The sequence below is a fragment of the Dromiciops gliroides genome, chromosome 1 (genome assembly GCF_019393635.1).
Source record: "Dromiciops gliroides isolate mDroGli1 chromosome 1, mDroGli1.pri, whole genome shotgun sequence".
Taxonomy (NCBI): Eukaryota; Metazoa; Chordata; class Mammalia; order Microbiotheria; family Microbiotheriidae; genus Dromiciops; species Dromiciops gliroides.
Genome location: NC_057861.1, coordinates 57,530,916 through 57,544,498, shown reverse-complemented (window position 1 = coordinate 57,544,498; position 13,583 = coordinate 57,530,916). Strand labels below are relative to the sequence as shown.

Sequence of the window (13,583 nt, the reverse complement as noted above, 5' to 3'; positions counted from 1 at the left end):
GCCTCAGACACATAACACTTACTAGCTGTGTGACCCTGGGCAAGTCACTTAACCCCAGTTGCCTCACTAAAAAAAAAATTATGTCAAAATTTGTTTTTACATGTAATTTGGAAAATAAAATTCTAAACAGAGAAAAAAAGAAAAAGAAAGAAAAAGGGGCAAATTGAGAGATGCCTTCAAATATTTAAAGTACTGTACTATGTTTAGTCTGGAGAAGAGGAGACTTGGGGATAGGTTGGGTGGGTGGGATGGGAACAGTCATGGGGGAGGGGGGATGACAGCTGTATTGGAAGAAGGATTCTGCTTGTATCTAGGAGTCATGGGCAAAAGTTACAAAGAGCTCGATTTAGATCTGATGTCAGGAAAAACTTCCCAACCAGCTGTCCCAAAGTGGCACTGGCCATCCACAGAGGCAGTAGGTTCCCCATCACTGACTGTTTTCAGCCAAAGGCTAGATGACTGAAATTTAGAGGGTGTGAAAATTTCAAATAGCGATTTTAGAAAAAATGGCACAGTACATAGAGTGCCAGGCTAGGAGTCATGAAGATTTGAGTTCAAATTCCCTACTTACTAGCTGTTTGAGCCTGGGCAGGTCACTTACATGCTCTGTGCTTCAGTTTCCTTACCTATAAAATGGGAATAATAATACTACATCTCTCCCAGGGTTATTGTAAGAATCAAATGAGATATCTAATCCCTTTAGAGCCAGTTTTTCCTGGGCAGCAGCCTCCCCCAAAACTTGGCCTAGTGGCATCCTGAGGCCTTCTCCAGGCCTGGCGTTGGAGTCCCTCCAATAATGGATTGGAGCACCCATTTATAGAGGGTTTGCTCTGGGCCCCCAAACCAGCAGTTAAGGCTCTGTGGGTAGTCACAGGTCTGGGGGATGGTACAAGGCATTCTTTAGGGAGTTGGGGCTGGCTTTGATGGCCTCAGTGGATCCTTAGGACTTTGGGGTCCCATGATTCTGTGACTCTCTCCTCCCCTCAGATGGGGTGAAAAGTGGAGGGAGAGGTCACTGCCTAAAGGCGCAGGGTCTCCACTGTCATCCCCCATTCTTCTCTACTTCCCTCTTCCTCTCCTCTCCTCTCATCTCATCATTCCCACCCTACTGAGGCACCAGGGGAAGTTGGGGAAAGCCTGGCCTCATGGGTCTGTGGAGCAATCCTAACGACCTTCTCACAAGACCTATAAGAGGACAGGTCAGAGAGAGGGGCCCCAGAGATCCCGAGGCTCTCCCCGGCACCCCCTGACCTCCTACACCATGGCTTCCTTACTGCTCAGAGCCCTCCTTACACTGCTAGCCTCCATGCAGGGCTGTAAGTATGGTCTCCCTTCCCATTGCACCACCTTTCTGCCCGTCTCTGCTTGGGGAGGGACCTGAGGCCTCCCAGGGAGAAGGGACACAAGGCCCAGAGGCAGACCCAGGCTCTGGGTCCCTGCCTGATTTGCCGTGTGGCTGTGGGGAGTTTCCTTGCCCTCAGACCTAGAATCAGGAGACCTGGGTTTGAGCCTTAGCTCAGGTAGGCAGGTTTTCCTTCTGTCACCTCAGACAAATGACTCAGCCTCTCGGGACTCCTGATCCGTCAAACAGGGGGAATAATACTTGGGAACTCTTGGAGAAATGTGTCAGCACAGGCTCTCACAGACATCATTCAGGGACTCTGGGCTCTGGATCTTCAGCTGGAGAGTCTGGGAGGGGGGAACATGTAGGGAGAATGGCAGGTTACAGAAAATAGAGAACATAGCTTTTGAGTGGGAAAGGACCTGAGAGGTCATCATCTTACTCCTCCCCCTACATTTTACAGACAAGGAAACTGAAGCTCAGAGATGAAGTGTCCTGCCTAACATCACCCAGCTAGTAAATGACAGAGAGGAGATTGGAATTCAGGTCCTCTAGATTCTAAGTCTAGAGCCCTTTCCAAATGAGGTAGTTTTTATCCCTGGGGGAGCTAAGAAGCTGGCTCCTCCTACAACAACAGCTGGTGCAATGGATAGAGTGCCAGGCCTGGAGTCAGCAAGACTCAACTTCTGAGTTCCAATTTGGCCTCAGACCCTTACTAATTGTGTGACCTTGGACAAGTCATTTCACCCTGTTTGCCTCTGTTTCCTCATCTGTAAAATGAGCTGGAGAAAGGAAATGGCAAACCACTCCAGTATCTCTGCCAAGAAAACTCCAAATGGGATCAGGAAGAGTAAGAAACAACTGAACAATAAACACCCCTGATAAATTTGAGGAGATTGTAGGGTGCGGTCCTTTGTCAGGAAGGGTTCTTACGCGGAGGTACCTGGTCTTTCTAGCTCCTTGCAGAAGGATGCAGGAAACTCTATATCATGATCTATGTAGGCATCATAATAATAATGATAAGAGCAATATATTAATTATAGTATAACATATCACAATAGGATGACTGTGTTATTGGTTAATATATTTATATATAAACATATTAGCTAATAATATAATTTAATGCCACAGTCACCATGGTAACAATATATGAATTATAATAGGATGATTATGTTATTGGTTAATATATTTACATATAATACACATTGATTCATAATACAATATAACATCATGTGATGCTTGAAAATTTTTCAAAGCCCTGTCTATACATCATTTCATTTGATCCTCAAAACAACTCTGAGATAAGTACTCTTGTTATCCCCATTTTGCAGATGAAGAAACCAAGGCCCAGAGAGGCTAATTGGTTTGCTTGGCACCTAGTAGGCATTTAATAAATGCTTGTTGATTCACAGATCACATAGCTAACTAAGTGTCTGAGGTGCTATCTGAACCTAGGTCTTCCTAGGTTTCAAGTCCAAAGCTCCCATGAGAGTACAGGTCTGTTCTGCATCAGAAAGAATGGGATGGGGATGGGGAACTTATTAATAACAGGATTTCTCATTGTACTGATATAAGCAACCTGCTTGTCAGAAGGTAAATTCTTGCAGTTGAGAAAATATATTCCCTACTCCAAACCCCCACCCTCACCCCACCCCTACCCCTACCCCTCAGACCCTCACCGCCACCCCTCACCCTATCTCCACCCCTACCCCCACCCTCACCCCTCACCCCCAACCCTCACCCTATCTCCACCCCTACCCCCACCCTCACTCCTCACCCCTCACCCCAACCAAGCATTTCTATGTTTAGTGACCCTAGTCCTTAGATGAGAGATAGAGTTCTCATCATCAGGCCAGGGCTCAAATATCCCCCAGTTTGTTGGACCATCTAGAATGTGGGCTCAGCCCACCCTGCCCCAATGAAGCATTGGAGGAAGACATGAGCAGAAGTCTGGGGTTTATTATTATTAACTATAATAACCTAATCACATTATCAAATAATGTTATTTAACTCCACTGAATATAAGGTGAGAAGAATAAGAATAAGAACTTAGTAATATGAAATACTGGGCGGCCAGGTAGTATAGTAGAGCTTTTTTTTGGTGAGACAATTGAGGTTAAGTGACTTGCCCAGGGTCACACAGCTAGTAAGTGTTAAGTGTCTGAGGCTGGATTTGAACTCAGGTCCTCCTGAATCCACTGCACCACCTAGATGCCCCAGTATAATAGATTGAAGGCAGGACCTGGAGTCAGGAAGACTTATCTTCCTGAGTTTAAATCCAGCCTCAAATGCTTACTAGCTGTGTGGCCTGGGAAAGTAATTTCATCTTGTTTGCCTCAGTTTCCTCATGTGTCAAATGACCTGGAGAAGGAAATGACAAACCACTCCAATATCTTTGCCAAGAAAACCCCACAAAGGGTCACAAAGAGTCAGATAGATAAGGGGGCAGCTAGATGGCACAGTGGTTAAAGCGCTGGCCCTGGATTCAGGAGTACCTGAGTTCAAATCCAGCCTCAGACACTTAACACTTACTAGCTGTGTGGCCCTGGGCAAGTCACTTAACCCCCATTGCCCCGCAAAAAACAAAACAAAACAAAACAAAACAAAACAAAAAAACAAAGAGTTAGATAGGACTAAACAACAACAACAATATTAAATAATATGAACAAGAATAATATGAATAGATGGTGAGGAGAATAGCAACCTAATACTATTAATTAGGGCAGCTAGGTGGTGCAGTGGATAAAGCATCAGCCCTGGATTCAGGAGGACCTGAGTTCAGATCCTACCTCAGACACTTGACCCTGGGCAAGTCACTTAACCCTCATTGCCTCGCCCCCCCCAAAAAAATAATAACTAATACTATTAATTGATAAGAATATAAGAACAACAAATAAAGAATGAAAGAACAGCACTGAATTTAAGGTAAAACTGAGAATAATAATAAGACCCCAATGATATTAAAGAATAAACAGAATGCCATTGAATAGGTGAGGAGAATAAGAATAAGAACAATCCCTTTTATTTCTCTAGAAATCCGGGGTTTACAGATCACTTTCCTCAGACAGTTGTTTGAGGTTGGTGGGTAATACATGGGTTACTAGTCCCATTTTACAGGTGAGGAAACTGAGGCTCAGAGAATTTCATTGACTTGCCCACAGTTATAGGGTAAGCCAGTAGCAGAGATGGGGCTGGAACTCAGGACACCTGACTCCCAATCTGGGGCTCTTTGCAAACCACATGTCTATCTCAAGTGATGTTTAGACACCTGAGCTGTTGTGGCCCCTCTATTACTTGGTGGTGGGAGCCCCCACCCCCACCCCACCTCATCCCCGCCTTTCCCCCCCTTCACTAAGGCTGAATCTTTGAGAAGGCCCTGAAGGATAGAATAAGCACATTTGAGTTCATCTGTTTCTCCCTCTCTGTATTGTGCCACCCAGGTTTGGTTCTGAGCTCCAAGATCGTGGGTGGCAGACCCGCCATCCCCCACTCTCGGCCCTATATAGTCTCCTTGCAGATGCAAGGGAACCACTTCTGTGGGGGAACCTTGATCCACCCTCAGTTTGTGATGACGGCAGCCCACTGCGTGAACAAATTGTGAGTCACTGTAGGGAATGGAGGAGGTCATATGGTCCCTGTGGGCACAGGGGAGAGATGGTCCAGCGTCCTACCCTTAAGGAGCTCCCATTCAGAGGCGAGAGCTAAGCCTCATTCCCTCAGAGAATGCTTGGACTAAAGAGGGAAAGAACTTGCCCCTGCTCAAGAGAGAGACCGGGAGGAGGGGGGGGGGAGACAGAGACAGACAGAGAGACAGAGACAGAGACAGACAAGAGAGAAAGAGAGAGATGGGGGAGAGACAGAGAGATAGAGAGACAGAGACAGAGAGAAGGGGGAGACAGAGAGAGACAGAGAGAGAGAAAGAGAGATAGAGACAGAGAGACAGAGAGACAGAGAGAATGTCCTAGGGAAGCCCTTATTCTGAAAGGGGAGACAGAACCCTGCCCTCAGGGAACCTTTATGGGGGGGGGCGGAGAGAGACACGCAGGCCTTGCCCGCAGGAACCTCTTAGTCTGAGGGGGCAGGTGGCATATAATGTAAGAGCCCACAAGCATAAAACAGAGACCACATTAACAACAAACTGCTCCATGTGGGAGGGAGCAATTTGGGAAGCCTTCATGAAATAAGGGATATATTGAAAAGTTTAGACTTTTCTCCTGTAGACCACAAGGAGCTATAGAAGATGTTTGAGTAGGAGAGGGACATGGTCAGAGCAAGACTTTGAGAAGATGACTCCAGCACCTAGCACAGGATGGATTGTGGCCGGAGGCAGGGGAGACCAAACTGAGTGGCTCTTCTAAATAGCTAGATGGGAGGGGCTGCATATGGGGTCGGAAGGAGGGGGAGTGGTAGGAGAGACGTTGGGGAGATAAAATGGGCAGGGTTTGATGCCATTGCCTAACTCACAGGATCATTTCAGGGATTAAATGCTTCTTGTTTTTTTTGTTTTTGTTTTTTTACGGGGCAATGGGGTTAAGTGACTTGCCCAGGGTCACACAGCTAGTAAGTGTCAAGTGTCTGAGGCCAGATTTGAACTCAGGAACTCCTGAATCCAGGGCCGGTGCTTTATCCACTGCGCCACCTAGCCACCCGGATTAAATGCTTCTTAACCATAAAGGACAAAGAACAATGCAAAAGATTCTTATTTCTAAATCAGGGTATTCTAACTGCAACAATGAGTGAAGTTAAGAGGGAGAAAAAAGCCAGAGCTTTCCAGTTGAGGGTGGGGGGAGACTGAGAGAAAAGCAGTTGGATTGAAAACCATTGGATACACAATGGCTCAGTGGTAACTAAACTCAAATCCCAACGCCACCAGTTACTAGCTGTGTGACCTTGCCTAAGTCTTTCTTTACTTATCTATTAAATGGGGACAAATACTACTTGTATTTCCTCCCCTGGTTCTGAGGTGGAAGCCCTCCTCCCCCTCATTTTCTCCTCTCTTCCTGCCCCAGGCCCCCTCAACTGATGATGGTGGTTGCGGGGGTCCATGACTTGAAAAACCCTGAGACCACCTGGCAGATTTTCAGCATTCAGCGTCTCTATTTAAGTAACTATGATGAAACCGAGAAACTCAATGACATTGCACTCATTCAGGTGAGAGGGGGAGGAAATGGAAGGGAAGGAGCTGGGCAAGGGGAAAGGTGGGCCTCCATCTTGCTCATCTCTCCCTGGGCTTTGGGGTGCAGCAGTGAGGCCAGTAGATATACAGAGAAAGGGAGAGTAGAATGGAAGGTCCTTTAGTTCATAGACCTGTAGAAGGAATACCCAAGTGATGCTGGATATCTTGGGAATTTCGCTAGAGAATTGGCTCCGTATTTATGGAGGGACATCAGTGGGATTGGAGAGGAGACTAGAGATCATATGAAGACCTGCCTAAGGATGCAGGAAAGTATTTAGGAGAAGCCATATGGTAACTACCAAGTGAACTGGATCTGGGCCTGAGTTCGAATTCTGATCTGGCCAATAGCTATCCATGGAGTTGGAGGTAGAAAATCTCCAAGGTACCTTCCAGTTCGGTGGGGGTACAATGACAACTTGTCTTTGGGGATCTGAAGGGGCTTAGTCTGCTTGGCTCCAGAAGGCAGAACCAGGAACAATGGGTGCATGTCACAGGAAGGGAGATGTCTTCTCTATCTGGGGAAGACCCAAGTGACTGAAATGCATCCATTCACCTGGGCATTTAGCACAGATAGACTGAAGGATATCATTCAGCTCATCTATAATTACCCCATGTATGATTGGCAACATACTTAATTTGCATATATAAATCCATATATGCAATTAGCAATAGCCAATTAGCACACATACAGCAGCACAAGTGTAACTGATTCCTACAAACACATACACAGAGCTGATATAGTTCACACAATTAGTGCAAGGTGGAACATAATTAATGCACTTGGTGGAAAAAGTACTGGACTTGCAGCCAGGGAGACTTGTTTTTGTGTCTTATCCCCAACACTTATTGGCTCTATGTAACCACGAGCAACTCACTTAATCTCTGATCCTCAGTTTCCTCATCTGTAAAATACGGATAATAATAATAATACCTGTGGTACTTCTCACCGAGTTGTTATGAATCAAAGGAGAAACTGGGCACAAAAACCTTCATAAACATTAAGGTTCTCTATAAATGCCAATAATTTGTATTATTACAATTAGCACCACTTATACCTATGCAATTAGCCTGGACAAGTACTAGAATACAAGAAAGGAGTCTCCTGTCTGCTGGAGTCTTCCAATCAATAACTGTACAGGGGATTTCACTGAATGGGTCCTCACCTGATGAGGGGGACTAGGGGTGTGTGTGGAGGTGGAGGCCCCACACGGCTGAGGATAGGCTGATTTTGGTAGGGAGAACTTGAGATTGGAAGACAAGAAAGGGAGGTTCAGGTGGGATTCCGCACTGTCCTGTGCTGATCAGTCCTGTCTCTGGCCCCTTCATCCCTGCAGCTTGACCGTCCAGCCAATCTGGATGCCACGGTCCAGGTGGCTCCACTCCCGACACAGGGCCAGTCACTGCCAGTGGGCACCCAATGCCTGGCCATGGGCTGGGGGAGACTGGGAACAGAGAGGCCCATTCCCAGTGTCCTGCAGGAACTGAACGTCACCGTGGTGACCTTCCATTGCCGGGAGCATAATATCTGCACGCTGGCACCCCGTCAGCGAGCAGGCATCTGTTTTGTATGTATCAAATCCCCCACTCATGGGTTCCTCATGGGAAGGTAGCAGCAGAAAGCTCAATGCCCAGTGAAGGCAGCAGCAAAGCCTGTATCAGAGGAGAGAAGAATTCTGGATCCCGGCAAGCCCAGATTTTGGGCTTAATCCCCTTTGCTGGAGATCAGGAAACCAGGGTGTGTCGGGAGGGGGGGGGCAGGGGGGGAGCAGTCATGAGGCTTATCATGGAAGGAAGACATAAGGCATAGGGGATGGAGAGCATGGGGTAAGGGAGAAGCCATCTATCTTCAAAGAGCTATGGGGGTAATGGAAAGAGTCCTGGGCTCAGGAGACTGGTCCTAGCTCTGCCAATGACATACTTCAGGACCATGGGCAGGTCTTGGCCCTTGGATGAGCCTCTTCCCCACCTGTAAAAGGAGGGAGGTGAGATTCAATCATCTCTGTGACCTAAAACTGTGTGTGAATGGCAAAGAAGGTGGAAAGTAAGCTAACCACCCCCTGCCTCTGTCCCCAGGGGGATTCTGGGGGCCCTCTCATCTGCCAGGGAGTGGTCCATGCCGTCGACTCCTTCATCATTGGTGGGTGCGCCTCTCAGCGGTTTCCAGACTTCTTTGCCCGAGTCTCCCTTTACGTGGACTGGATCAACTCCATCACAAGAAAGGTTGAGGAGGAAGAGAAGAAGAAGAAAGAGGAGGAGGAAGACAGGTTTTGGCAAGCCTCAGGCAGCCCCGTGGAAAGTCTTTGACCCACCCTTCCCCTGGGAGCCTCCCCACCATCCTCAGCTCCTGAGATGGGAGACCTGGGAGGTGGAGGATATGCAGAGACTTGTACAAGGCAAGGCATGGTCACTAGGGAGCTGAGCTTGGAGTAGGGAAGACCCTAGTTCAAATCCCACCTGTGACACTAGCTGTGTGACCCTAGGCAAGTCACTCCACTTGGAGCTTCAGTTCTCTGTCTGTCAAGTCGGGGTAATAATAGTGCCTACCTCACAGGGCTGTTGTGAGGATTGAATGAGATTATGTATGGAAAGCATTTTGTAAACTTAAAAAGTTCTATAGAGACATGGGTTGTGATTACTAACTTCCTTAAAACTCAACCACCCTTCACATGCATTGATCAGAGGCAGGGGAGGGTGGGGGGACAAAGTAAGGGGAAGCCAACCAGAACAATAAAGAAAATGATTGTAAATTATTAGTAATCGTAAAGATCCCCCCTTTTGATGATCATTATGCTACCTCAGTCAGCCCAGGGTCTATATCTGGACCTGCAGACGTGTCCCACCTGGGGTGAGGTCCTCTGCCACTCCTCAATCTTCCCCTTGGGGCAGGTAAAAAAAACCCACTCCTCACCTTCCAGCAGCTAAATAACACAGTGGCTAGGATGCTTGGCCCAAATCAGGAAGACCCAAGTTTGAATCCAACCCTCCCACATTAACTAGCTGTGCAACATTGGCCAAGCAGGTCCTTTGTGCCTCAGTTTCCTCCTCTGTAAAATGAGGATGTTGTACTCCATGGCCTCTAGGCCAATGAAGTCATTATTTGGAAAGCCATTTGTCTGCTTCCCCCCAAAACTCTCCATAGGTTTTGTCAGGATCTAAGCCCCTCGAAAGCCTGGGGTGGGGTGGGGGGTGGAGGGACAGGTCTAATTCTGACCACAGCCCTCTCCCTTATTCAGCACTAGACTGTGGCTTCAATAAACTCAAGAGCATCAATACCATCACCCAGGAGATTGCTTGATATTCCCAAGGGCATAGGAAGGCATTTAAATCCTTGGGGGGACAAGGTTCCGGAAACATTAAACTGGTCACATGTGGACAAAGGAGATGGGGACAGCGGTCCCTTTCCCCAAATCACCCTCAGGGGCAGGCTTGGGTCAGGCTAGAAGTGATAGAGATGGGGCAGCTAGATGGCGCAGTGGATAGAGCACCGGCCCTGGAGTCAGGAGTACCTGAGTTCAAATCCGGCCTCAGACACTTAACACTTACTAGCTGTGTGACCCTGGGCAAGTCACTTAACCCCAATTGCCTCACTAAAAAAAAATAGAAGAAGAAGTGATAGAGCCCTCCAACTCTGTAGTGACACACTCTGCAATGTGGTGCCTTCTCTCTCCAAAGGCATAAGGGGAGGGGACTGTCAGCATCCATCTCCAGGCACATGCTCCAAGGCCTGGCCATGCCCACCCAACCTGTCCCAACCAGGGTTTGTCCCCCCATGCACCTTTCTCTGGTTAGTCAGTCAATCAACAAACATCCACACAAGTGTCCTAGTCTGGGAGTCAGGAGACCTGCCTGGGTTCATATCCCACCTTGGCTAGAAAGTCACTGTGTGAGCCAAAGCAGACCCATCTCTGAGCTTCATCTGTAAGATGGTGAGGTAGGACAGAGCCATCTCTGAGGCTCTTTGCTCCCTCTAGATCCAGGCAAGGGTGCTACAGAGACATAAGGCTTCCAGGTTAATGGAGATCATTCCAAAGAGAGGCAGAGAATCGGCTGGGTCTTGGGCCATTGATCTAAGTTTATATATCCTCCGATGTCATATAGGAGCAGGGACAGAGCATTTGGGCCTGCTGGGAGTTAAGGGTCTGGGGGTTAAGGGAGAGGGCAAAGGGGGATTTCAGACTTTATGAGAAACTATACAGTGAGACACACACATATATATTATATATTGTGTAAAGTATATATTATTACATTATATAGATAACTATAGATATTTTATAGATATAGTCTGGGGGTGAGGGAGAAAGCTAAGGAGAGATTTCAAACTATGAGAAACTACAGTGAGACACATGTATATATTATATAATATATATTATTACTGTATCTCTATCTATATATCTGTATAGTCTGGGGTGAGGGGTGAGAGCAAAGGGGGGATTTCAGACTTTATGAGAAACTATACAGTGAGACATACACATATATATTATATATTGTGTAAAGTATATATTATTACATTATATAGATAGCTATAGATATTTTATAGATATAGTCTGGGGGTGAGGGAGAAAGCTAAGGAGAGATTTCAAACTATGAGAAACTACAGTGAGACACATGTCTATATTATATAATATATATTATTACTGTATCTCTATCTATATATCTGTATAGTCTGGGGTGAGGGGTGAGAGCAAAAGGGGGACTTCAAACTTTATGAGAAACTATACAGTGAGACAAATTATATAATGTCTATATTATATATTATGACACCATATATATCATGTCTGGGGGTGAGCAGACAGGGAAAAGGGAGAATTTCAAACTTTGTGAGAACCTATCCAGCAAGGTGTCTGTTTCCCTGTACAGTTTCTCACAAAGTTCAGAGCTCCCCTCCTTTACCCTCTCAGCCCACCCCCAGACAATTGTAATGGCAGGCCCAAGAGCTCCACCCATGCTCTTCCATGAGGCTCTTCTGAAGGTCCACAGGCCTGAGGGACCCTTCTAGCCCATCATTTCTTTCTCCTCTCTTTCACGGAGGCTGAGGTCTGGCCCCAACCCCATGGATCATCCACGATCTAGCTTTATCTCTCTCCATTTCTTTTGCCTCCCTTCTGGTTCTACGAGACTCACCATTCCTTCAATGTTGTCTCCCCATAACCTCATGATTCCAGTGATGTTAATGTTCTCCCAACCAGCCCCTCCCACCCCCCACCGGCAATTCTCTCTGTGCACCCTTGATCATCAAGGCCTTCTAGAGCAGAAACTGACTTTAGAGACCTTAGAATCACACAGAACTGGAGAATTGGAAGGGACCTCAGAGGTCATCCAGCAGTAGCCCAACCTGTACCTGAAAGGGCTCTCTACTCTTACATGACTAACATCATCCCCTCATTTTACGAATGAGGAAACTGGAGCCCAGAAAGGCCAACGGACTCAGCCAAAGTCACACAGCTAAAGTGAAGTGAGTTAGGATTCAAACCCAGGTCCTCCGGTTCCAAATTCATTCTCTTTTAGCATATTTCTTTTTATTTATTTATTTGTTTGTTTGTTTTGTGGGGCAATGGGGGTTAAGTGACTTGCCCAGGGTCACATAGCTAGTAAGTGTCAAGTATCTGAGGCTGGATTTGAACTCAGGTACTCCCAAATCCAGGGCCGGTGCTTTATTCACTGCACCACCTAGATGCCCCTCTGGCATATTTCACTGAAGGCCATAGCCAGTCTCTCTTCCAACTTCCTGCATGCCTTGTCCTCTGTCCTCCACAAATAGATGACATCTGACTACTCTTTTTCCAACCTGTCCCAGTTCAATAAGAAGCATCTAATGTTTTCTAAAAATGGTATTGATATCTTTTCATTTTATATCCCCTTCATTTCTGAATATGCCCCTTTCTCCTCTTAAGTCATTCTTTGTAGCCAAGAATAAAAATAGAAAGAAAATGGAAGCAGGGCATGTCTTGTGGAGGAGGGAATACATTTGTTCTTGACCTTTCAAATACAAGCAGACACTAGAATGCCCAACCCCACCCCACCCCCAATCTTTTCCATTCCAAATGTTCCTAATTCCTTCAACTGACTCTCATTTGGCATCACATTAAGTCTCTTCAACAACCTGGTTGCCCTCCTTTGGTCCCTTTCTAGTTTAGCCATGTCCTTCCTAAAATGTGGCATCCAGCACTGAACACATCTTCCATATGGGGCCTGATCAGAACGGAGGTAGGAGGGACAATCACTTCCCTAGTACCAGAATTGGGCTGCTTTTTTTTTCATTTTCTTTTTTTAATTATCTAGCATTTTTTTCTTCTCCCTATCTCTATCTCCCATCCACTGGAAGAAGAACCCCATCCCCATACAATAATCATAGACAAGCAAAACAAATTTCCCATCAGCCATACCCCCAAAGCGTGTCTCATCTTGTACCTCCAGTTCATCACCTCTCTGCCAGAGACGTGGGTCACGTTATTCATCATCCATCAGTCCTCTGGAATTATGATTCAGTATTGAGTTGATCAGAGTTCATAAGCCTTCCAGAGTTGTTTTTCCAACTGTTGATGTTATAGTATTGCTACTTCTCCTGCTCATTTCCCTCTGCATCTGTCTATAGGAGTCTTCTCAGGCATCTCTGAAACCACCCCCCTCATCTTTTCTTTCAGTGCAATGATCTTCCATTATATTCACATACCATAATTTGGGCAACCCCCCCCAATGGTGAGTGCTCCTAGGGCCTCCTTAGTTTTCAGTTCTTTGCCACCAGAAAAAGAGCTGCTATGATATTTTGATAGATATGAGTCCTTTTCCTCTTTCCTCAATCTCTTTGGGGTAGAGGCCCAGTGGTACATCATTGGGTCAAAGGACATTCACAGTGTAGTCACTTTGGGGGCACACTGTGCCTCTCCTAATGCGGTCCAAGATGGCAGCAGCATTGGGGGCTACTGCGTCATACCTCTCACTCCCATTAGGGTCTACTTGTAGTCCACGGCTGTGACTTGCAGTCTGCTAAGGTCTCTAGATCTTTGTCACATGAACTGCTGCCTGTGAGTTTGTGTCTACTTCTTTGCATGTTACTATGTCTATCTA

General features: G+C 46.5%; 1 protein-coding gene across 2 annotated transcripts; it reads left to right on the top strand.

The window, feature by feature from the left end:
- Nucleotides 1-1,191: 1,191 nt before the first annotated feature.
- On the top strand, nt 1,192-9,138 carry LOC122736045 (myeloblastin-like). 2 transcript variants are annotated; one of them, XM_043978022.1, is made up of 5 exons: nt 1,192-1,316; nt 4,783-4,939; nt 6,352-6,493; nt 7,853-8,083; nt 8,592-9,138. In XM_043978022.1, exons 1-5 carry the CDS (start codon nt 1,262-1,264, stop codon nt 8,820-8,822), a joined length of 816 nt encoding a protein of 271 aa, XP_043833957.1. In that variant the 5' UTR covers nt 1,192-1,261; the 3' UTR covers nt 8,823-9,138. The 2 variants fall into 2 exon arrangements, with proteins under 2 accessions (XP_043833957.1, XP_043833968.1); XM_043978033.1 differs by lacking the exon at nt 4,783-4,939 and having other exon boundaries at nt 1,216-1,316.
- Nucleotides 9,139-13,583: the final 4,445 nt, after the last annotated feature.

Coding starts and splice junctions, on each gene's coding strand:
- LOC122736045 (XM_043978022.1), top strand. CDS start 1,262: ATGGCTTCCTTACTGCTCAGAGCCCTCCTTACACTGCTAGCCTCCATG. Junction 6,494..7,852: donor ATGACATTGCACTCATTCAG/GTGAGAGGGGGA, acceptor TCATCCCTGCAG/CTTGACCGTCCAGCCAATCT. Junction 8,084..8,591: donor AGCGAGCAGGCATCTGTTTT/GTATGTATCAAA, acceptor CTCTGTCCCCAG/GGGGATTCTGGGGGCCCTCT.